Here is a 26,307-nt window from a genome sequence, read left to right as displayed (position 1 = left end):
TGAAACAGATCTTGCCTGTACCCCAAGCTGGCCTTGAACTCATAATCCTCCCACCTCAATATTCAGAGATTACAGGAGTGAGTGACTATGCCCAGCAAGTTCTGAAGTTTTTCATCAGAGGTTTTTACAGTGGGAACAGTGTAAGAAGTAGCCTTTGCCTGCATTTTAGCTAATAATTCTTATCATTCTCCAACCTTTTAAAAAAATTTTATTTATTTTGCGGGTCTGGTGATGGAACCCAGGGGCATTTGACTCCGAGCTACACCCCCTTCCCTATTTTTTATTCTTTATTTTGAAACAGGGTCTCACTAAGTTGCGAAGGGCCTCACTAAGTAGCTGAAGCTGTCCGTGAACCGTGATTCTCAGGTCTCAGCCTCCTGAATGCTGGGATTACAAGTGTGTGCCATTCGGCCCAGCTTTTCTTAACCTTCTTAGAGCACAAAAATGGCCATTTATTCTCTATAAACCCATTTGTTTGACATATAACAAATAACACTTAGCCACTACTTTCTAAGGGGTTAAATAATGGTTCTCCAAAAATAAAATAGGCTTTTATAATTTTCAAAAGTTCAGATCTTTATTTTATTAAAAAGTATGTATAAGCCATATGTAGTGGCACATGCTTGTAGGAGGCTGAGATAGGAAGATGGCAGGCTTTGTGAAGCAACTTTGTGAAGCTCTCTGCAACTTAATGATACCCTATTTCAACATAAAAAAGTAGGGCTGGGATTGTATTGTAGCTCAGAGGTAAAATGCCCCTGGGTTCAATCCCTAGTAACACACACACACACACACACACACACACACACACCACACACACACACACGTACAGAGCCAAGCATGGTGGCACATGCTTGTAATCCCAGGCTGAGGAGGCTGACACAGGAAGATTGCAGGTTCCAGGACAGCCTCAACAACGTAGAGAGGTAGAGAGACTCTTAGCAACCTAGTGAGATCCTATTTCAAACTAAAAACTAGCCGGGCGTGGTGGCGCACGCTTGTAATCCCGCTTGGGAGGCAGAGACAGGAGGATCACCCAGGTTCGAAGCCAGCTGAGCTGGCTTAAGAGACCCTGCAAATTAAAAAAAAATATAAAAATAGGTCTGGGAGTGTAGCCGGAGGTAGAAGAGCTTCCAGGAACCCTAGTACCACCAAAACAAACAAACAAACAAACCAACAAACAAACCAAAAACAACAACAAAAACTAAAATTGGGCTGGGGGTGTGACTCAGAAGTAAAACTTCCCTGGGTTATATTCCCAGTACCCCCCCCCCCACAAAAGTATGTATGGGATCTTAAAGGGTATAGGTACGAGTATGTGTATGTGTGTGTGTTACAAGGAACTGAAGACAGGGGCATTCAACCTCTGACCCACACTCCTAACCCTATTCTATTTTATTTTTCTTTTGAAACAGAGTCTTGCTAAGTTGATGAGTCTCACTACTTGCTGAGGCTGTCCTTGACTTGTTAACCTCCTGTCTCAGCCTCCCATGTACTGGGTTTACAAGCATGTGCTACAATGCCCAGGTTAAATTTTTTTTTTTTTTTTTAGGTACTGGGATGGAACCCAGGGGCATTCTACCTCTGAACTACACCTCTAACCCTATTTTTTATTCTTTATTTTGAAACAGGATCTCACTGAGTTCCGGAGGGCCTCAGTAAGTAGCTGAGGCTGTCCGTGAACCATGATTCTCTGTCTCAGCCTTCCAAATGCTGGTTTTTAAAAGAGTGAGCCACCAGTTTAATTCTTTATTTTGAAGCAGGGTCTCACTAAATTACCACTCTCTGGTTCCAACTTGTGATCTGTCTTTGCCTCCCCAAGTACTGGGATTACAGAGTGCATCATACTGCCCTGCCCTCCCATCCCTTTTTTGAAAAGGGGAAAATGCAAGTAAGACAGTATATGTAATTGTGCAGTTGATAGTACAAGGCAAGTAAAATAATTATTTTCCTTATGTTATTATTATTTTCTTTTTTGGAGTCCCATCACGAATTAACAGGAAAAAAAGCTGAAACTCAAATGAGTTTGATTTGGGAGAACAGGACTGCTAATCATTAAAATAATTAATCAGGTGTAAGATTATTAATATTGTGCTAGTCTCGGGTCCTTAAGTAAGGGGTAATGAAAAATTTCTGCTGGGCGTGATAAGAGTTCTTCACGAGGGAGGGAGCCAGTAGCCTTAAGTGCTGGGAGTATAGGAAAATCTCAGCAGATGAGTCCCCGGAAGACACTCCGCACTGAGCACAAATACACTAACACAGACCGAGCTGCTGTTATCTGAAGTAACCTCAAACCACGGCACTGGTTAAGGATGCGGCCCAAGAGGTGAAGTTTGAGCTCTGTAACTGTGGTGGGACTAACCATAAGCTTCAGCACACAGTTCTCACAAATAGCTAACCCACAGTGGGAGGGAATGATAACCCCAGAGACTTCAAAACCAGTGACAATTTAAAGAACCGCTTCAATCTTGCATCTCAGTGATTGCAAGAGTGCACGCAGCACTCCCGTTCTCCTAGTGGTGAGCACTTACAAGTAAGGGGACGACAAAGACAAACAACGGAACCACGGAAATCTAGTTTTCTGAAACGACCCCAGTCCACAATCAGCGGGAGCAAAGAATGGGTTGCCTTTCTTTGTGTGAACCCTGTGCAGCAGAAACTTACCGTTACAGGCAAACTTCCTTAAAACAAAAACTACCACCACCGGTGGCTGGTCACCAGCAGGACTCGGAGAGTCCCTGAGTTTCTGGCCAGCTATTCCGACTTTTATCACCCTTCACCCCCATCTGCCAGGCGCCTTGCTGTCACTTGGTCACCAAGTACACCATTTCTTTGGGACGATCCAGTTTTCAGCGTCCCTCAAAGTTTACCCGAAATTCTCCCAAACATTTCTTCTGCCCACCCGCATTGCGGGACACATTCCGCTTCCACCCCATCGCTCGAGCCCCGGGAGTGCGGGGAGCACACTCGGCGGCGCTTTCGCCCCTCTCGCTAGTCCGCTCCCCAGGATACCCGGGAAAGCGCCGCGGAAAAGCAAACTTCCCAGCGTTCGATGGGGAAGGAGGGCGCGCGGCAGACTCACAGCTGGTTGATGGCGTTCTGCGAGATGACCGCGTTGGCGGAGAAGTACGGGATCATGTCGGGGCCACTGAGGCTGCAGGTGCAGGCGGGGGGCGCCTTCTTTTTGTGGGCCAAAGTGCTCAGGGTCATGGGGCCGACTCAAGACGCACAACTCCGCATCCTGGCCCCCTCCTGGCTACGGCACGAGGTGCTCGCTGCACTTCGCCAAGCAAGAAATGCGGGCTCCCGGGGCCAAGCTGAGCCCGCGGGGGCGCGGAGACAGCCGCCGAAGCCCCGGGGCTCAGCTGTGGAGTCCGGGCTGCCCGGCTCTGCCAGCAACCCGCCCCCACCCGCGTCCGGGGCGGGGCTCGGGAGCGAGGGCGGAGCGGACTTGCGCGTGGAGGCGGGGCCTGCTGGCGCCCCGCCCCGGGCTCGCGCCCAGCTGACCCTGCAGTGCTTGTCCCGGCCTGCTCCGCCAAGGGCCGACTGGAGACTGCTGCCCCAGGAGAGCAGAAGGGCCAGGAGCATTTTACCTCCGAGCTACACTTCCATCCCTATTTTTCATTCTTTATTTTGAAACAGAGTCTCACTGAGTTGCAAAGGCCTCACTAAGTAGCTGAGGCTGTCCAGTCAGGCTCGTGGGGTTTTTTGTTGTTGTTGTTTTGTTTTGGTGGTACTGGGGTTCCTGGAAACCCTTCTACCTCCGGGCTACACTCCCAGACCTATATATATATTTAATTTGGAAACAGGGTCTCTTAAGCCAGCGCGGCTGGTTTCGAACCTGAAAGATCCTCCTGTCTCCGCCTCCCAAGCCCGGAAGATTACAAGCTTGCGCCAGGACGCCCGGCAGGCTTTTTTTTTTTTTTTTTTTTTTAGAGAGAGAATGTTTCAACAGCATAATCCTATTGAAGTCAGAATCTTCACCCAACGTACTTTAAACACATTTTTTGAATGACAGAGTCTCAAAGATTGTAATTCATTAATGAAACTAATGTTCATCAATTGCTTTCTATGTGGTGGGGGAATTTGGGTATTAGATTTTTAACTAAACAGTTGAAGTCATAGTAGGGAAAAAAGAAAACCCTATCTTAAGCTGTTAATAATATCTGTTACCCTTTGTAAATAATTTTAACTCACTATGTCCCACTGGCTTATATACTTGGGACATAATGGGTAAAGAGGGCTTTCTTGCCATTCCCTAAGGCTTCAAAGCCTTAGCTGCACATATGTATTACTTTTGGAGAGTTTTAAAAAATAGCAATGCCCAAGAATGCACCTTAGACCAGTCAAATCAGAAGTTCTTTTTTTTCGGGTCTAGGGATGGACCCAGGGGCATTCGACCTCTGAGCTACAGCTCCTGCCCTATTTCTTATTCTTTATTTTGAAAGCGGATCTCCCTGAGTTGCAGAGCACCTCACTAAGTAGCTGAGGCTGTCTGCGAACCGTGGTCCTCAGGTCTCAGCCTCCCCAATGTTGGCATTACAAGCGTGGCCACCACGCCCGGCTCAAATCAGAAGTTCTTAGGGGTGGAACTCAGACGTCCGAATTTTTCAAAGCTTCCTCTCCTCTCCCCTGTTGATGATGCCAACATGTAGCCAAGTCTGGAAGACAGACTAGAGATCACAGCCTTGCTTCAGATGTGGGACATTCAGGATGTAAGAAGACAACCTCGTTTGTAAATGATGTCACTCAGACAAGAACTCAGGTTTATGACTCCTCATCTAGGGCTTTTTGTCACCAAACAGTATTCTCAAATGCCTTCTGCCATAACCTTCCAACTCACTGGCAGTGCCTCTCACCTGATCAGGAACCAGCCCACTGTAAAATGAGATACTTTACTTTCTCCTGCATGCACTGTAGTGACTTACAAAAAGGGCCGGCACACTGCAGACACTCAGTAATAAGTTAACTCTTATCACTTGCCTTTCCAGTCTCATGATGCAGAACAAATATTTTCAGGCATCAGTATTTTTAGCCTTTCTAAATACTTGACTAAAATAAATATCCGTGAAACTGCCTTAGGAATTCAAAAGCCAGACATTAATAATTAAAAAAAAAAAGACTTCACTACTAACCAGGCAGGGTGGTGCACAATTGTAATACCAGAACTTGGGAGGCTGAGACAGAAGGATCTCAAGTTTGAGAAGAATCTCAGCAGACAGTGAGATTCTCATCAACCCAGTGAGATCCTTTTTCAAAAATAAAAATAAAAGAGGGTGCCAGGCGTGGTGGCGCAAGCTTGTAATCCCTGCACTTGGGAGGCTGAGACAGGAGGATTGCACAGGTTCGAAGCTAGCCTCAGCTACTTAGTGAGGCTCTCAGCAACTTAGTGAGACGCTGTTTCCAAATAAAATATAAAAAAGGTCTGGGAGTATAGCCTGGAGGTAGAAAGCCTCTGGGTTCCACCCTCAGTACCACCAAAAAATATAAATAAATAAATAAATAAAATAAAATAGGGCTGGGGATTAACTTAGAGGTAGACTGCCCCTGGGTTCAATCCCCAGAGCCACAGGGAACCCCCCTCCCCCCCAAAAAAAACCCCTTCACTAACAACCATTTACAAAATTAAATTAGAAAGAAGTCACTTTAAGAGTCAGCATACTAGAATCAAGAAAAAAATGAGTTTTTGTTTTATAAAAATGTTAGGCTCCTGCCAGGCGTCATGGCACAAGCTTGGAATCCCAGCATTCGGGAGGCTGAGACTGGAGGTTCGCGGTTCGCGGATAGCCTCAGCTACTTAGTGAGGCCCTCCACAACTCAGTGAGACCTTGTTTCAAAATAAAGAATAAAAAATAGGGCAGGGGGTGTAGCTTGGAGGTCAAATCCCTCTGGGTCTCATCCCCAGACCCGCAAAAAACCAAAAAAAAAAAAAAAAAAAAAGTTAGGCTCCTTTCCTATTGAGAAGTTTGGTAGTTTTCACAATACTAGTAATGAAATAATCTAAACTAAAATACTCTAAAATACTAAAATCAAAGCCAGGCATGGTGGCCCATACTTGTAATCCCAGTACTTGTGAGGCTGAGACAGAAGGATTGCAAGTTCTTGGCCAGCCTCAGCTACTTAGTGAGGTCCTCTGCAACTTAGGGAGACCCTGTTTCAAAATAAAGGATAAAACATAGGGCTGGAGATGTAGCTTGGAGGCAGAATGTCCCTGGGTTCCATCCCTGGTACCACAAAAACAAAAGCACCCATAAAATACTAAACCCAGAATTGCTTGCCTACTCCTTCCTTTCTTCCTTTCATTTTTTCACTGAGGATTGAACCCAGGGGCATTCTACCTCTAAGCTACATACCCCCCCCCCCGTAATGGGGATGGAACCCAGGGGCATTCTACCTCTGAGTTATACCCCCAGCCTTATTTTGAAACAGGGTCTAACTGAGTTGCCAAGGGCCTCACTAAGTAGCTGAGGCTGGCCGTGAACCACAATCCTCCTGTCTCAGCCTCACAAATGCTGGGATTACAAGCATGTGCCACCACGCCCAGCTCCCACTCTTTTTAAATTTTTATTTATTTATTTGGTAGTAAGGATTGAACCCAGAGGCACTTGACCTCCAAGCTACACCACCAGCCCTATTTTATTTTTTATTTTGAAACAGGGTCTTACTCAATTGCTGAGGCTGGCCTCAAACCTTTGATCCTCCTGTCTCTCCCTCCCAAGTACTAGTATTACAGGTGCATACCACTACACCCAGATTTTTTTTGGGGGGGGCAGTATTGGGGATTGAACCCAGGGATATACTACCTCCAAGCTACACCCCCCAAGGCCCTATATTTTATTCTGTATTGTGAAACAGGGTCTCATTTAGTTGCAGAGGCCTCACTAAGTAGCTGAAAGCTGGCCACGAACTAGTGATCCTCCTGTCTCAACTTCCCAAGTACTGGGATTACAAGCGTGCGCCACCATGCCCATCTTTTAAAAAAATTTTTTGGCCGGGTGTGGTGGCGCACGCTTGTAATCCCCACGCTTGGGAGGCGGAGACAGGAGGATCGCGCAGGTTTGAAGCCAGCCATGCTGGCATAAGAGACCCTGTTTCAAAAATATAAAAAAATAGGTCTGGGAGTGTAGCCCGGAGGTAGAAGGGCTTCCAGGAACCCCAGTACCACAAAAAAAAAAAAAAAAAAAAAAAAAAAAAATTTGAAACAGGGCCTCACTAGGTTGCTAAGGGACTCACTGAATTGCTGAGGCTGTCCTTCCTGTCCCAGCTGTTCAAGTACTAGGATTACAGGTACACACCACAAAGCCAGGCTTAATTGATCCTTTCCTAAACTTAAACTGTTGCCAAGGCACTGGGGACTTGAAATATTGAAAACTCATACGAGAAAGAGATGGCTAGGTTTACAAGAGACCTGGTAATGTAAGGAACCGGGTGGCGAGTGGAGAGTTGGTGGAAGATCTGGATCTTGTACTTTCATCATCTTCATCCATCTCTAGGAAGGAAAATGTTTCAAAGACTTATTCAGGCTGTGTCAGCAGGCACCCAAATGGCAGTGTTAAGAAAAAAAATCTGCTGATACACCCCCAAAATAAATTGCTTAAAATATCTGGCAAACTTGCCAGTTTAAAACTTCTTTCAGGATGTAACTTATTACAGCCTCCTGCTGTGATAAAAAAAAAAAAAACCCAGCAGCAGTACTTTAGAACAGCAGTTTTCAGGTGAGTCCAGTTCCTTGCATGACACAGCAGAGATGGGATTTTTATTGAAGTCAACACTAAGTAATGCCCTTAAGGAAAGATGATGGCATGGTAATTGAATCTGTCTAAAAAACAACAACAACAACAAAAAACTCAACAGCTGGGCGTGGTGGCGCATGCCTGTAATCCCAGCATTTGGGAGGCTGAGACAGAAGGATCACGGCTAGAGGCCAGCCTCAGGTCCTTTGCAACTCACTGAGACCCTGTTTCAAAATATAGAATAAAAAATAGGGCTGGGGGGGTATAGGTTGGAGGTAGCATGCCCCTGGGTTCTATCTCTAGCACCGCAAAAATAAATAAATAAATAAATAAATAAATAAATAAATAAAATAAAAACAAAATGAGCCAGGCGTGGTGGTCCACGCTTGTAATCCCAGCATTTGGGAGGCTGAGACTGTGGTTCGCGGACAGCCTCAGCTACTTAGTGAGGCCCTGTTTCAAAATAAAACAATAAAAACTAGGGTTGGGGGTGTAGCTTGGAGGTCAAATGCCCCTGGGTTCCATCCCCAAACCCACCAAAAATAAAAAATAAAAAAGGCTAGAAATAAAGATTCCGTAGATATATATTTCATAAATTTGTATACTTGTCTATTTTTTTTATTTTGCTGTACTAAGGATTGAACCCAGGGGAATTCTACCTCCCACCTATACCACTGCCCTATGTTTTATTCTTTATTTTGAGTAGCAAAGAACCTCACTAAGTAGCTGAGGCTGTCTGCGAAGTATGATCCTCCTGTCTCAGCCTCCCAAATGCTGGATTACAAGTGTGCGCCACCACCCTCAGCTTATACTTGTCTTTTATATAAAACGGTTTCTAGAGCTGGGTATGATGATGCACACTTATAATCCCAGTACTTGGGGGGCTGAGACAGGAGGATTGAAGGTTCACGGACATGGTGACCCACACTTGTAATCCTAATACTTGGGAGACTGAGACAGGAAGATCACAGGTTCGTGTCCACCCTCAGATACACAGTGAGGCTCTCTGCAACTTAGTCCCTGTTTCAAAATAAAGAATAAAAAAATAGATCTGAGGGCATAGCTTGGAGGTAGAATGCCCCTGGGTTTGATCCCCAGTACTGCAAAATAAAATAAATAAAAAGGTTCTTATAGTTATGCCCCAGAAGCTCAGTCCGTTCAGTTTTCCCTCAAAAGACCTCTGTCAGTGTCCATTCAGGTAAGAAGACTGTGTTAACACTCATATCCAGGCTTTTGCAAAAGTTTTTCTAAGTTAAATTTTCACTTTGAACTGTACTATAGGAAACTTGTAAAGTGCTATAACAAGCCTCTTGATTTACAAAAAAAATGAAATCATCTTTTCAAATGGGCATCTTTAAGGATACAGTTCTTTCTGCTACTGTTTTTAAAAATTGAACAATTTCCCTTTCATTCTGCAGTGTCAAAATGTCAATCAATTTAGTTTCAGCTCAATTTAATCCTTTGCTCTCCACTGTCAGGAAACGAGGCTCTAGAGAGCAAGCTCTCTATACCCAAGCATTCAGGAATTCAAAATAATTCCAAATTAGATTGAGCAGCATGAAATAAACTAAGCTAGTTTTCTACTCCATATGAAATCAAAGGGACTTTCTGTTTAAAAGGAAAGAAAAGAAAATGCACAAAGGTCCTGAAGAAAATTTGTTGCATCTCTTTACATACTTTTACTTGAGCTGGAAAAATTCAAATTTAAAAGTAATAGATGGCCGGGTATGGTGGTCTGTGCTTGTAATCCTAGTATTTTGGAGGCTGAGACAAGAGATCACAAGTTCACAGCCGGCCTTGACTATTTAGTGAGGCCCTCCACAACTTAATGAGACCCTGTTTCAAAATAAAGAAAAAAAAAAATAGGGCTGAGGGTGTATTCTCACTCAATCTAAGGATCCTGAGAGGAGGATGGGGAAAAACATCCTGAGAAATGTATTTAATCTGTATAAAACTGAAATGTCACCTGGTTCAAAGCAATAGATCCTCATAGTTAAAAATGAAAGCCTTTATTTTGGAGGCTAAGACAGAAGGATCACAGATTTGAGGCCACCCTAAGCAAAACAAGGCCCTCAGAATTTTAGATTTAGTTTCAAAATAAAAAATAAAACAGGATTGGGATGGTAACTTGGAGCTAGAATATCTCTGGGTACAATCCCCAGTATCAAAAACAAAACTATGGCCTTGGAATTAATTGGCTGGGATTGAATTCTCCCATTAACTGTGAATTTTGGAGAGTTACTTAATCTGTGACTCAGTATTACCTTTAATTTATAAAGTTATCATGATAATTAATCAATTAAAGTACTTAAAAGAGTGTCTGGCACCTTAAAGTAAGTTCTGGCAGCTTAAGGTAAGGTCTGCTGTTACCTTAGTTTGTTCACTGAGAAAATAAAAACATTGGCTTAGAGATGATCTTCTATGTTCTTTTTTGCAAATTTGAAAGATAGCAATTGTGGAAAACATTAAAAAGTGGTAATGATCCTGGTATCAGAAGTTCTAGATTCTAAGAACCTTGTTCATAGGTAAGCCTTCATCTGTCCCAGCCCTGCTTCCTATTTTTTTTTTTTTTTTAATGTGGTACTGGGTATTGAAACCAGGGGCATTCTACCTCCAAGCTACACACCCAGCCTGATTTTTTATTCTTTATTTTGAAACAGGTCTAAGTTGCAGAGAGTCTCACTAAGTAGCTGAGGCTGGCCGTGAACCTGTGATCCTCTGGTCTCAGCCTCCCAGGTATTAGGATTACATGTGTGGGCCACCATGTCCAACTTTACGGGAGGATTACAGGTTTGAGGACAGCCTCAGCAAGCAGTGAGACTCTCATTAAAATCTAAGTTCAGATGTGTTCAATTCATTTTATATGCTCTTAACAGATGAACTGGTCTCTGACTAATCCTGAATATGTATCTGTATGCCAGGTACTTTGTTAGATGATTATCAAAATGGATATGAGCTAAACACTTTCTTTATTTGTGTGTGTGGCACTGGGGATGGAACCCAGGGGAATTATAATTCTACCTGTAAGCTACAGCCCCAGCCCTATTTTTTTATTCTTTATTTTGAAACAAGGTCTCATTAAGTTGCAGAGGGCCTAACTAAATAGTTGAGGTTGGCCCAAGCCTGTGATCCTCCTGTCTTAGCCTCCCAAGTACTGGGATTACACGAGCGCATCACCATGCCCAGCTGGTTTCTTTATTCTTAACTGGGGATAGTAATGTGTTTTTTGTTTGTTTGTTTGTTTTTATTTTTTTGCGGGGCTGGAACTCAGGGGCATTCGACCTCTGAGCTACACCCTTTGCCCTATTTTATTTTATTTTTTATTTTGAAACAGGGTCTCATTAAGTTGCAGAGGGCCTCAACTAAGTAGCTGAGGCTGTCTATGAACAGCGATCCTCCAGTCTCAGCCTCCTGAATGCTGGGATTATAAGTGTGCACTGCCACACCTGGCAGATGGTAATGTTTATTTCACAGTCTTAAGATGCATGGACAAAAGTGCTCAAGGTTTCATAATATCACTCATAAATTGGCCAGTCAGCTTAGGGAAACAGAAATCTAGTTGCATTTTTTTTGTTATTAGAAAGTTGACAAATAAAACTGAAGTACATACAAACGTCCCCTACGTACCAGCATTCCAATTTAGTAAGTCTTTACTGTTATTGTTTGCCATTATAACTCGTGTGTGTGTGTGTGTGTGTGTGTGTGTGTGTGTGTGTGTTACTGGGGCTAGAACCCAGGGAGTATTCTGAGCTACATCCCCAGCCTTTTTATTATTATTATTTTTTATTTTGAAACAGGGTCTCCCTAAGTTGCTGAGAGTATTGCTATGTTACTAAGGCTGTCCTCAAGCCTAAGGCCCTCCTGTCTCAGCCTCCCAAGTACTGGGATTTCAGGTGTGCAGCACTACACCTGGCTTAACTCACTATTGCAATCTGTAGTAATGTGAGAGCTGCAATGTTTACATTTATTTATTTATTTATTTATTTATTTATTGGTGGTACTGGTGGTACCTGGAAACCCTTCTACCTCTGGCTACACTCCCAGACCTATTTTTCATATTTTTATTTGGAAACAGGGTCTCTTAAGCCAGCGCGACTGGCTTCGAACCTGTGCGATCCTCCTGTCTCCACCTCCCAAGCACAGGAATTACAAGCGTGCGCCGCCACGCCTGGCCTGATTTTATATTTTTAAGATCTTAAATAGTAGCATTAACTTATGCAACTTCATTAACTTATTTAACTTTATTTTTTAGCTGGGCGTAGCGGCGCACGCTTGTAATACCCGAGCTTGGGAGGCGGAGACAGGAGGATCGCGCTGGTTGAAGGCAGCCTCGCTGGCTTAAGAGACTTTGTTTCCAAATAAAAATATAAAAAAAATAGGTCTGGGAGTGTAGCCTGGAGGTAGAAGGGTTTCCAGGAACCCCAGTGCCACCAAAAATAATAATAATAATTTATTTTTTAAATGCCTGGTCATAAAAAATGATCATACCATTCAAAGTACAATTTGTGTTCTTATGTTTTTTTCTACAGGCTTGATCTAGAGAAATAAAAAGCAAATCAATCCCTTGAGTTCCAAAAGGGAGAAGCCGGGTGTGGTGGCATACCCTTATAATCCTAGTACTTGGGAGGCTGAGACAGGAGGATACCAGGTTTTCGGCCAGCCTCAGCCAGTGAGCCCCTTTGCAACTTAGTGAGACCCTGTTTCAAAATACAGAATAAAAAGTAGGGCTGGGGGTATAGCTCAGAGGCAGAATGCCCCTGGGTTCAATCCCCAGTACCACACCACAAAAAAAGTTTACTAATTTGTAAAATGCTAGGATAAATCTCTCAAGATAATACTCAAATTTTCAAATTTGTTGCTCAGAGAACACCAAGACAAATGTTACTACACTTAGTTAAAGGCACTCTTCATACAATACAATAAAAGCAAACTCTGTAAACAAAGGCTCTTAAAAGTAATTAAGATTACTTTCAGGAGGCTAAGACACAGCATTTGGGAGGCTGAGACAAGAGGGCCTCAGTTCCAGGACAGCCTCAGGTACTTAGTGAGGCCATTGCAACTTAGTAAAAATAAGGAATATAAAATAGAGCTGGGGTGTGGCACAAAGGTAGAATGTCCCTGGGTTCCATCCCCAGTACTGGAAAAAAACAAAAACAAAAAAAGGAATTATGTGTTGCAATCTCCACGAAGCCAATAGTTTTTGTTGTTGTTTTAAATCATTGATAGCCGTGCGTGATGGCGCACACTTGTAATCCCAGCATTTGGGAGTCTGAGACAGGAAGGTTGTGGTTCACGCACAGCCTCAGCTACTTAGTGAGGCCCTCTGCAACTCAGTGAGACTCTGTTTCAAAATAAAGAATAAAAAATAGGGCTGGGGGTGTAGCTCCGAGGTCGAATGCCCCCCCCCCCCCCCCGCTTATCGCTGAGTCTTTGCAATCATTTCCATAGAACTTCCCACCATAAGAGCAATGGGAAGAGCTGCGTATCAGTTCCAGAAGGAATCGCTAAGGCATTCAGCCCCATGGCCTTAACCACCATATGCTCCTGTAGGAAGAGAGGCTGAAATGCTGCTTTCTTCAGGTTACAAAAGCCTCACACTCTATTGTTACCTAAAAATAATAGGCATTTATAGATCACTTTTCACATCCAACACTTTACAAACCATTTAACTGTTTAGTCTCCACTCTCTGTTTCATTTTATTTATCTATTTTTGTGATGCTGGGCGATGAACCCAGGGCCCGGCATACACTAGGCAAGTGCTATGCCAGTGACTCACATTCCCAGCCCAAACATAATCCTACTCCTAAGGTGATTACGATTATGTATTCAGAAATCCACCTCACACATGCAAACATCAATAAAATGTAACTGCACTTTAAGAAGCACACAGGTACACATGCAGGGAATTACATTACACCTATTATTTGACTTCTTTCTTATCCTTCTCCTATCACTGTATCCTGAACATTTTCCCAGGGTTATATAAATCTACTTTATTTATTTACTTATGGTACTGGGAATTGAATTCAGGGGCATTCTATCTCTAAATTATACTACAGCCCTTTTTATATTTTATTTTGAAACAAAGTTTCAAATAAGTTGCTGAGCCTGGCATTGAACCTGCAATTTTCCTGCACAGCCTCCCAAATAATGAGGTTACAGGTGTGTGCCACCATGACCAGCAAGAGATCCTCCTCCTCCTCCTCCTCCTCCTCCTCCTCCTCCTCCTCCTCCTTCTTCATCATCATCATCATCATCATCATCACCACCACCACCATCATCATCATCATCTTTGCGGGTCTGGGGATGGAACCCAGGGGCATTCGACCTCCGAGCTATAACCCCTGCCCTACTTTTTTTATTCTTTATTTTGAAACAGGGTCTCACTAAGTTGCAGAGGGCCTCACTAAGTAGCTGAGGTTGTCTGCAAACCTGTGATCCTCCTGTCTCAATCTCCCAAGTAAGCATGTTCCACCACACCCAGCAGTTTAACTACTTTTTTATCCATCCTTCTGAAACAAATTTAATTATTAAGATGGGTTCTATCCTGTCTTCCTATAACCAAGTGTAATTCTCCTTTGTTCAAATTGTTTCCTCTCTAACACCTCCCTTCCTTCTTTCATTCCTTTTTTTATACAGGGGATTGAACCTAGGACACTCCAACTGAGCTATATCCCCCACCCTTTTTAATTCTGAGACAAGGTCTCAGTAGGTTGTTCAGACTGATTTGGAACTTGGGGTCCTCCTAGCTCAGTCTCCCAAACAGTCAGTATTATAGGCATATACCATCATGCCCAGCTTGCGACAACTTTTATCCATCTTTTCATATTATACATGCATATAAATTTATATATGTAATAATTTACATTACAAGCTCAATTTTTTTGCAGTACTAGGGATGGAACCCAGGGGCATTCTACCCCTAAGATAACCCAGCCCTATTTTTTTATTCTTTATTTGAAACAAGGTCTCAGTTGCAGAGGACCTCACTAAAGTAGCTGAGGCTGGCCGTGAACCTACGATTCTCTTGTCTCAAACTCCCAAGTACTGGGATTACAAGGATGAGCCACCACACCTGGCTTCTAAATTCTTTCAATAATTATAAGCTCTATAGTGTTTTCATGTCCATCCTCATTTAATTTTTTTTTTTTTTTTTTTTGGCGGCACAGGGAATGGAACCCAGGGACATTCTATCTCTGAGCTATACCCCCAGCCCTATTTTTTTTTTTTTTTTAATTCTGAAACAGGGTCTCACTGAGTTGCAAAGGGCCTCACTGTCTCAGCCTCCCAAATGCTGGGACTACAATTTTGTGCCACCATACCTAGCTCTCATTTAATTCTCATTGAAATTCTGCAGATAGGTAAGGAGCTAGCTGTGCCTATCAGCTTCACTTTAGAGATGAGGAAACTTAAGCTCAGTAGACAAGGAACCTACCAAAATTTACACAGTGTTAGAGCTAAGATCTTAACCTAGGTCTTCTGATTCCAGTGACCAAGTCCTTGTGTATAGTATGCTATGGTACCTTTATTTCTCCATTATAATTTATAAATTATATCATGTTATTCAAGGTCTTTTTCTCATCCCTACCAAAATACCAATGACATGTTTCACATAACTAGAAAAAAGTCTTATTTTCTTATTTTCTTTTTTTTTGGTGGTACTGGAGGTGGAACCCAGAGGCTTTCTACCTCCGGCCTATACTCCCAGACCTTTTTAAAAATATTTTATTTGGAAACAGGGTCTCACTAAGTTGCTGCAAGCCTAACTAAGTAGCTGAGGCTGGCTTCGAATCCAGGGGCTTTTCTACCTTGGGCTATACTCCCAGAACCAGTTTATACTTTATTTGGAAACAGGGTCTCACTAAGTTACTGGAAGCCTCACTGAGTAGCTGAGGCTGGCTTCGAACCTGTGCGATCCTCCTGTCTCAGCCTCCCAAGCACGGGGGTTACAAGCGTGCGCACCACACCCAGCGAAAAAAGTCTTAAAATTCGAATGGAAAAATGAAAGCCAGAATAGCCAAAGCAAATTTTGAGCAATAAGAACAATGCCTGAGGCATCACAATACCTGATTTCAATTTGTACTACAGAGCAATAGTAACAAAAACAGCATGGTATTGGCATTAAAAAAAAAAAACACCTCAGACCAATGGAATAGAACATAAGATAGAGACAAATCCACACAGTTATAGCAAGCTGATCTTTGACCCAGGTGCTAAAAACATAATTGGAAACATAATTGGAAAAAAGCCTTTTTAACAAATGCTGAAAATTGGAAAATTGATAAAATTAGATATTCCTATGTAGAAGGATAAAACTAGTCCATTATCTATCACTCTGCACAAGGCAACTCAAAATGGATCAAAGACTTAGATATCAGACCAGAAACTTTGCAATTACTAGAAGAAAACATAGGACCAACACTCCAACATATAAGCACTGAGTTTTCTAGCATATTATGGTACTTTTCTTCCTCCTTTATAATTTATAAACTATATCATGCTATTCAAGGTCTTATTCTCATCCCTACCAAAATACCAAGGACATCTTTCACAGAGCTAGAAGAGCCTTAAAATTCATATGGAAGAATGAAAAACTTAGTGAGACTTCCTCACTAAGACCCATAAAACTCAGGAAATGAACTTGAGACTCAATAAATGGGGGGGGGTATCAAATTAGAAAGCGTCTGCATAGCAAAGGAAATAATACAGAGCATGAAGAAAGAACATACAGAATGGATGAAAATCACTGCCACCCACTCCTCTGACAGATTAGAGAACTAATATTCAGAAGTATATAAAAAACTCAAGAGTTGGGCGTGGTGGCGCACGCTTGTAATCCCAGTGCTTGGGAGGCTGAGACAAGAGGATTGTGCAGGTTTGAAGCCAGCCTCAGCTGGCTTAAAAGACCCTGTTTCTAAATAAAATATAAAATAGGTCTGAGAGTGTAGCCCGGAGGTAGAAGGCCTCTGGGTTCCATCCCCAGTACCACCAAAAACAAACAAACAAACAAACAAACAAAAAACCTCCAAAAGCCTCAAAAAGCAAATAACTCAGTCAATAAGTAGGTAACTGAATTAAGTAGATACTTCTAAAAAGAAGCCATATAAGCGGCTAGGCATGAAAGTGCTATAATCCCAGTTTTGGGGAAGCTGAGATAGGAGGATCACAGGTTTAAGGCTAGCCTCAGCAACGTTAAGTGAGGCTCTCAGCAACTTAGTGAGACCCTGTTTCAAATAAAATTAGGCTGGAGGTTTAGCTCAAAAATAGAATGCCTCTGGGTTCAATTACCACTAACACACACACACTAAGATTTTTTTTTTTTTTTGGCAATACTGGGGATGGAACCCAGGGGCATTCTACCACTGAGCTATATCCCCAGCCCTACTGATTTTGAAACAGGTCTCACTGAGTTTTAAAAGGGCCTAAGTAGCTGAGGCTGTTGGTGAACCTAGATCCTCCTGTCTCAGCCTCCCAGAATGATGGGATTACAAGCATGCCCCACCATGCCTGGCTTCCAGGATAAGACCCTTTTAAATTAATTTTTAGCCAGGTGTGGTGACACACACTTGTAATCCCAGCACTTGGGAGGCTGAGACAGGAGGATTGCACAGGTTCAAAACCAGCCTCAGCTACTTAGTGAGGACCTGTTTCCAAATAAAGTATAAAATAGGTCCGGGAATATATATAGCCCGGAGGTAGAAAAGCCCCTGGAATCAATACATCACTGACAGGTCCTTTCTCTCTGGGAGCTCAACCCCTCACACCCAATATTGGGATCAGTCCCTAAGAATCCTATTCATCTTTCACTGCCTATCTCACCTGCTGCCTCTTTCACACAGGGAATCAGTAAAGGGCCTAGAACACAACCCAGGAGGTGAGGGCTTTCCTTTTATTTTCAAGCCTGCCCTAGACTTTCAGGAGCCCAAAGTTCAAATTGCAGTAGGATTGATTGAGCTCTTTCACAAGCAGTTTAGTGCGATGTAGTTTGTTTAGCATGGTCAAGTTTCCAGGCCCCAGCCAACCCACAGCATTATCTCTAAGTCTTCATGTATCAGCTTTCCCGGCCACATTTCACTTGCCAGATCTTTTTTTTTTTTTTCCCCCTGAAACCAGGTGAACATGCAAAATCACATACTTACACAATTATACACTTCAAAACCATGTCAAATATGTTCAAAGTATTTAAACACAGTATTAGAGCAGTGTTTTCTCTCTGAATTAGACAAAACCAAGAAAAACCCAAGTTCTGCTTCTTAACCCTTACTAGGAAGGAGGTACTTTGTATCTTTCCTCAACTAGTACAACTGAGAAAAGGTATAGTTTTATCTGATTCTATTCACCCATCTATACTAAAAGGTCAACTGGACAATGGATCTTAAGTGTAAATGCTTTGCTGGGGAGAAGATAAATAGTATGTATGTATGTATGTATGTATGTATGTATGTATGTATGTATGTATCTATCTATCTATCTATCTATCTATCTATCTCTTTGGTACTAGGGAGTAGACTCAGAGGAATTCTACCTCTGAGCTACACCCCAGCCCATCTGTGTTTCTTATTTGGAAAAAGGGTCTCACTAGGTTGCTGAGAGCCTCACTAAATTGCCGAGGCTGGTTTTGAAACTGTGATACTCCTGTCTCACCTTCCTAAATACTAGGATTACAAGAGTGCGCCACCACACCCAGATATTTCATTCACCTTGAATTATGAAATTATTTCAAATGTAAACAAAGAAGAGAATAACAAATGGCAATACTTAGTAGACAACTCTATCATTCTGACATTGTATTCTTCAGATATTAAGAAATGAAACATTCCATTTAAGCCCCTTTGTGAAATTTTCTATGAGCCCTTTGTCCCCTCTCTATACAAGTAACTACACTTCTGAATTTAGTGTGTATCTTTCCATTCATATTTTTGTATTATGCACATAGTAATCTCCCCCCCCTCCTTTCTGTCCTGGGGATTGAACCCTGGGGCATTCTACCGTTATATACACCCTCAGCCCTATTTTTTATTTATTTTGTTGTGGTATTAGGGATGGAATCCAGGGGCATTCTACCTCTGAGGTACACCTCTATCCCTATTTTTTTTATTCTTTATTTTGAAGAAACAGGGTCTCACTGAGTTGCAAAGGGCCTCGCTACTTAGTAGCTGAGGCTGTCCATGAACCCTGATCCTCCTGTTTCAGCCTTTCAAGTACTAGGATTACAGGCATTTGCCATTATGTCCAGCTTCTCAATCTTTACAGTACTGAGAACTGTACCCAGAGGCACTCTACCACTGAGCTGCATCCCCAGCCTGTCTGTCTGTCTGTTTGTCTGTCCTTTCAGATTGAATCCAGGGATATTCTACTTCTGTGCTACACCTCCTGCCCTGTTTGTTTTTATTTTTATTTTGAAATAAGATCTTGCTAGATTGATGAGAGCCTCACTACTTGCAATCCTCGAACATGCAATCCTCCTGTTTTAGCCTCCCAAGTACTGGGATTACAGGTGTACACTACCACACCCGGCTTTTATTTTTTGAGACAAAATCTCACTAAATTACCCAGGCTGGCTTTGAACTTGTGATCTTACTGCTTAAGCCTCTCCAGTAACTGGGGAGATATGCACCTTGATCTTAATGTGAAAGTTGTTCAGAAAATTGTAGCTTATAATGCACTAAAATTAAATTTTTGTTTTGTAGTACTAGAGATGAAACCCAGATCCTCCTGTCTTCCAAGTTCTGGGATTACAAGGGTGTGCTACCACATCTGGCTTTTAATTAATTTTCAAAGCTTCTTAAAGTTGACATATAAAATACATATAGAAGGAGCTGGACATGGTGGCACACCCTTGTAATCCCTGCATTCGGGAGGCTGAGACAGGAAGATCGCGGTTCTCAGACAGCCTCAGCTACTTAGTAATGCCCTTCGCAACTCAGTGAGACCCTGTTTCAAAAATAAAAAGACTAAAAAAATAGAGCTGGGGGTGTAGCTTGAAGGTACAATACTCCCTGGGTTCCATCCCCAGTAACACACACACACACACACACACACACACACACACACACACACACACACACAGAAGTGGAAAAAAAAACTTTTTTCCCCTTAAAACCTTCTAGTACAGGGATGGAAAGATGGGTGGACACGTACCAAATTGTAGAACCTAGGGGTATGTGTATTTGTTTGTAAAATACTTGGCCATTAAGCATTCTAATTTAGTAAGAATTACACTTTGAGGCTAACATTTTGATTTTTATAGATAAGCTAACAGATTCAGAAAAACCTAAGCTTGAATGTTTCAGTTATAGCACACAGGTTTTCAAAAGAAGATCTTTAAGGAAAAAGATGATTTGGGATTAAAAATAGCAACCCATTGGTTCCAGTAGCACACTCCTGTTATTTCAGTACTTGGAAGGCTGAGACAAGAGAATCACAGGTTTGAGGCCAGCACATGCTAATTAGAAAGATCCTGTTTCAAAGTGAAAAATAAAATAGAGCTGAACACAAATATTAAATATTCTCCCCCAACCTCCTCCTTGTCCCCCTTTCTTCTTTCATTTTTGAAAGACAGGTCTTACTATATTACTATATTGCCCAGGCTTAAGTAATCCTCTTGCCTCAAACTTTCTAGTATCTAGGACTAGAGGTGTGTGCCACCATGACTAACCTTAACCAAATCCTTAGAAGAAAAATTATTTATCAAAATTATAATAACTAAAGCTGGGCGTGGTGGCGTACACTTGTAATCTCAGTACTTGTGAGGCTGAGACAGGAGGATCACACAGGTTCAAAGCCAGCCTCAGCTACTTAATGAGGCTCTCAGCAACTTAGTGAAATCCTCTTTCCAAATAAAATATAAATAGGTCTGGGAGTATAGCCCAGAGGTAGAATGGTCCTGGGTTCCATCTCCAGTACCACCCACACACACACACACACACACACACACACACACACACACACACAAAAAAAAAAAAAAAAAAAAAAAAGGAAGAAGAAAAAGAAAAAAAATTAGGATAACTAAGCTGGGCAAGTAGTGATTTTCATGAACCTAGCAAAATCCTATTTCAAAACAAAAATAAAGTTTGGCTGGGATTGTAGTTTGGAGGTAGCCCCTGAGTTCAATCCCCATTACTACACAAAACAAACCAATAAAAAATTGGGAAGCTGAGACAGGAGGATCTCAGGTTCAAGGCTAGTGTGGGGTCATTTAGTAAGACCCTGTATCAAAATAAAAATAAAATATGGCTAGGTATATAACTCAGAGGTAGAATGCCCCTGGGCTCAATCCCCAGTACCCCCCACCCCAATTAGAATAACTATATCCAAATTGATTTTTTAAAACTGAACAAATAGAGCCAGGTGTGGTGGCACATGCTTGTTATCCCAGCATTAGGGAGGCTGCGACAGGAGGATCGCAGTTTGTGGACAACCTAAGCTACTTAGTGAGGCTTTTTGCAACTCAATGAAACCTGTTTCAAAAATAAAGAATAAAAAATAGGGCTGGGGGTGTAGCTTGGAGGCAGAATGCCCCTGGGTTCAATCCTCAGTACTGCAAAAAGAGGGAAAAAAAAAATGAATTCACTTGACAAAATTGGGTTATGGTGGCACACTCCTATAATTCCAGTACTTTGGAGGCTGAGTCAGGAGGGTCACAGGTTTGAGGCCATCCTTAGCAACATAATGAGACTCTTAGAAACCTAGTAAGACCCTGTTTCACTGTTTCAAAAGAAAAAGAAAAAGGACTGGGGATAGCTTGGTAGTGGAATGCTCCTGGGTCCAATCCCCAGTACCACATATATAAAAAGAGGGGTACTAAAGTGTATTTACTGATGATCTTAACAATATCCACAGTTTGAGAGGTTGGATAGGGCAAGAATCAGATTTCACAAGTTAAAGAGTGAAAAGAAATTTTAAAAGGAGGCAGTAAACCGAGGGGTTAGGCCGGTGCTGGGACCAGCAGCCGGCATCCATCGGAGCCTTCCGTGAGTCAAGGCTGCTACTGAGGTCTCCGAGGCCGGAGCGGAGCCTGCCGAGGGGTTAGACCGGGGCTGAGACCAATGAGGCTGTCATTGGAGCCTGCCATGAGGTAAGGCTGGTGCTGGGGCCTCCGAGGCCAGGATCGGAGACTGCCGAGGGGTTAGGCCAGTGCTGGGGCCTGCAAGGCCGGGATCGGAGCTCACTGTGAGGCAAGGCCGGTGCTGGGGCCTCTGAGGCTGGGATCAGAGCCTGCCGAGGGATTAGGCCAGTGCTGGGGCCAGCGAGGCCGGGATCGGAGCCTGCCGTGAGGCTAGGCCGGTGCTGGGCCTCCGAGGCTGGGATCGGAGCCTGCCGAGTGGTTAGGCTGGTGCTGGGGCCAATGGCCGGCATCGGAGCCTGCCGTGAAGCAAGGCCACTACTGCGGCCTCCGAGGCCGGGATTGGAGCCAGCTGAGGGGTTAGGCTGGTGTCGGGGCCAGCGAGACCAGAATCGGGGCCTCCCATGAGGCTTGAGCCAGCGAGGTCTGGATCAGTCCACCGGGTAGCCAGGCCACTACTGGGGCCGTCAAGAGTGGGATCTGTACTTGCAACGTGGCATGCACAGAGAAACATCACAGAAAATATAAATCAGATGCTTCCCCTAATCAGCAATAACTAGGAGGAAAGGGGCAACAGGAAGAGGTTGAGCTATAGAAAGGGCCCTATAGTGAAGCAACTAAGGTGACCAATCAGAGGGTATGGAATAGGGGAGGACAGAGCCTCTTTAAAACGCAGGAGGTACATAAAAAAATGTATCAAAGTTAATCACCAAAGAAGCATGGGATTGAGGGAGGGGGAGGGACTGGGATGGGGGCTGGATGAGGGCTAATTGGATGATGTGTGCTTGTATATCCTCTCAAGTCTTGTACTCCAATGTGATTGATATATGACTGCAATGCACCAATTAAAAATAAATTAAAAAAGGAGTCAGTAAAAACAGGCTTAAAAAAAGAAATAACAAAATTATAGTCTGAAGTGTAAGTAGTGGTATGAGGTTTTTTTTTTTTTTTTTTCCCCAGTTTTGGGAATTGAACTCAGGGGCATTCTACTTCCAAGCTACACCCCCAAGCCCTATTTTGTATTTATTTTGAAACAGTCTCACTAAGTTGCAGAGAGCCTCACTAAGTAGCGGAGGCTGGCCATGAACCTGCGATCCTCCTGTCTCAGGCTCCCAAGTACTGGGATTACAAACTTGTGCAACCATGCCTGGCCCTCACAGTTTTAAGTGGCAAGAACAAGTAATGTATAATAATAGTGTTGGGAAGTGCTGTCAAAGAGAAGCAGAGAGTTCTGTTAGAGCACAAGGTGAGAATTTTTCCACTGAATAGTAAGAATTGTTATAAGCAAAAGTACTTAAAATCAAGTATGTGTTTTCAAGAAGCTCTGAATATCCTAACTTTTTGTTTGGTGTTTCATCACAACAGCTGTTTCAGGCTGGTTTAGGTATAACTAAGAGGTCCTTTATTCTCTCTCCAAAGGCTGCTTGGTTTGGGGAAGCTCCCCGGAAAAAATTAACACTGGAATAGTCTGCTGCTAGTTACGTTTATTAATATATTCTTTTTAAGTTGGCCGTGGTGGTGCATGCTTGGAATCCCAGCATTTGGGAGACTGAGACAGGAGGGTCGCGGTTCACGGACAGCCTCAGCTACTTGGTGAGGCCCTTTGCAACTCAGTGAGACCCTGTTTCAAAATATAGAATAAACAGGGCTGGGAGTATAGCTTGGAATGCCCCTGGATTTCATCTCTGGTACCCCCCCCCCACTATATATATATATATAGTCTTTCTGCCTCAAGACAATGTAGCACTGAGTCATGGAAATAAGTACATGAATCTTTGCTAAGTAAATATTCACTGAAGTAATGAAAAAAGATCATCATTACATTCAAACAAGGGTTTCCAAATGACATCTAACTTTAAGTATAAGTACATAGGTTAAATCAGATCTGACCTACTGACCCAGAGATAGAAAGTTTCTGTTTTTAATTCAATACCAGATATGTGCTAAATGCAATACTCTAAATTAGTATCTGGAAAAAATTAGTATCTGAAGTCTGATCATTTCTCACTGTGTCTCTATATTGAGGATTGAACTCAGAAGCATTCTACCACTGAGCTATGCCCCAGCCCTTTTTAATTTTGAAACAGGGTATCACTAAGCTGCTGAGGATCGCACTAATTTTTCGTTTGTCCTTAAACCTGCAATCCTCCAGTTTCAGCCTGCAAAGTACTGGGATTTACAGGCATGTACCACCACACCTAGCTGATAACTTCTTTTCTAATTTTTCCTCAGTAAGTGATCTTAATACTATATGATGTAAGGGGTGTCAGTCATAGTCAATGTTACAGTAATTGGCCTCTGAGTTTGTATAAAATGAAAAATAATTTAGATAAATAATAGTAAAATAAAATCACTTTACATCTTTGCCTTGATATTTTGCTTATTATCTGTTAAAAATTTCCTATAGTTATTCCACTTCAGAGCAGTTCTCTAGGATAGTAAACAGATGCTGGCTTTTATTTTATTTTTTTTGGTATTGGGGATAGCACCAAAAATTGGGGATAGCATTCTATCTCTGAGCTATACCACCCATACCTCCCTGCCCTTTTATTGTACTAGAGATTAAACTCAGGGGTATTCTACCTCTGAGCTGTACTCCAGCCCTATTTGATTATTTATTTTGTTACCGAGGATTGAACCCTGAGAGTTTGCATGGCTAGATGTCGTTCCTGTTTTACAAGGGAGGCTTAGCATAGTATGAATGAAGCAGAACTAGAACCAGGTTTCCTTACACTTAGATCACTGCTCTTCCCTTGCACTGCTTACAACTGTGTAATGATTACATGGCAGACAGCCAGACCTCCTTTGGTGACCTGTTCAAATGTATAAAAAGAAAGTCAAGCAGGGAAACCATGAAGAGCCTGGAGAGCCTAAAGAGCAAGAGAAAAACTTTTGGAAACTACTCCTCTGATAGAGAACTCATATCTAGAATGTATAAGGAATTAAAAAAAAACTTTACACCCCAAATCCCACCAATAACCCAATAAAAAATCGGCAATGGAACTGAACTGATACCTCTCAAAAGAAAAAATATAAATGGCCAACAAATATATGAAAAATGTTCAGCTACTAGCAAGCAGGGAAATGCAAATCAAAACTACATTAAGATTTCTTCTAATTTCAGTTAGAGTGGCAGACATCAAGAAGACAAACAATAGCTGGGCACAGTGGCACATAACTGTAATCCCAGTACCGGGGAGATCAAGACTCCAGGAGGACCACAGGTTTGAGATCAGCCTCAACAACTTAGTGAGACTCTCAGCAACCTAGCAAGAACCTGTTTCAAAATAAATAAATAAACAAAGAGCTTGGAGGTATAATGTCTCTGGATTCCATCCCCAGTAACACACACACACACACACACACACACACACACACACACACACACACACACACCCGAAAACCCAAACTATAATAAATGTTGGCAAGGTGGGGAAGTAGGAACTCTTATACTCTTGGCGGAACTTTAAATTAGTACAACCACTATGGAGATCAGTATGAAGGATCCTCAAAAGACAAGGAACACCAGGTATGGTGGCACACATTTGTAATCCCAGTACTTAGGAGGCTGAGACAGAGGGATCACAGGTTCATGGCCAGCCTCAGCCACTTAGTGTACTTAGTGAGGCCTTCTGCAACTTAGTGAGACCCTGTTACAAAATAAAGAATACAAAATCAGACTAAGGGTGTAGCTTGGAGGTAGACTGCCCCTGGGTTCAATCCTAGAAATGGAATCACCATAGGACTCAGTCATACCCAAATATTCAGTCATACTCCTGGGTACCAAAGATTAATGTCAGCATACTACAGTGACACATTATGGAATCAACTTAGCTGTCCATCAATAGATGAGTGGATAAAAAGAAAACGTGGTACATATACACAATGGAATTTTACTCAGCCATAAAGAACAAAATTATGTCATCTGTAGGAAAATGGGTAGAACTAGAGAATATTATGCTACATGCAATTAGCCAGATGCATAAAGTTAATGGTCGCATATTTTCTTTCATTATTGGAATATAGAAAATAGGTCATAAAAAGGCTGTCCCCCTTGCTGGGCGTGGTGGCTCAAGCTTGTAATCCCTGCATTCAGGAGGCTGAGATCAGAAGATCACAGTTCGTGGACAGCCTCAGCTACTAGTGAGGCCCTCTTAGTGAGACCCTGTTTCAAAAATAAAGAATAAAAAATAGGGGCTGGGGGTGTAGCTCAGAGGCAGAATGCCCCTGGGTTCTATCCCCATTACCACAAAAAAACGGCTTCCCTCCCCTTTTTTTGGTGGTACTGGGGATTGAACTCAGGAGCTTGCAACCTCTGAGCTATACCCCCAGCTTGCCTGCCTGCCCGCCCGCTTCTTTTCTCTCTCTCTCTCTCTCTCTCTCTCTCTCTCTCTCTCTCTCTCTCTCTCTCTGCCTTCAGAATGCTGGGATTACAAGCATGTGCTTCCACACCCAGCTTTACTCTTTATTTTGAAACAAGGTCTCACAGAGTATCAAAGGGCCTCACT

General features: G+C 42.6%; 1 protein-coding gene across 3 annotated transcripts in view; it reads right to left on the bottom strand.

Annotated features, from left to right (window-relative positions):
* The window catches only part of SSH2 (slingshot protein phosphatase 2), a gene marked incomplete at both ends in the record, with an annotated part of 261,436 nt that overhangs the window by 122,592 nt on the left and 112,537 nt on the right, over positions 1-26,307 (bottom strand). The window contains one exon of one of the 3 annotated variants that reach the window (XM_080712745.1): positions 3,083-3,210. The exons of the other annotated variants lie outside the window; for them this stretch is intronic. Coding sequence (XP_080568871.1) covers positions 3,083-3,210 — 128 coding nt within the window. Of the gene's footprint in view, positions 1-3,082; positions 3,211-26,307 lie in introns of those variants that run through there. 3 annotated transcript variants of the gene reach the window in all.

This window comes from Muscardinus avellanarius, assembly GCF_963383645.1.
Source record: "Muscardinus avellanarius genome assembly, chromosome: 16".
Classification (NCBI taxonomy): Eukaryota; Metazoa; Chordata; class Mammalia; order Rodentia; family Gliridae; genus Muscardinus; species Muscardinus avellanarius.
This window is presented reverse-complemented; position numbering and strand designations above follow the sequence as displayed.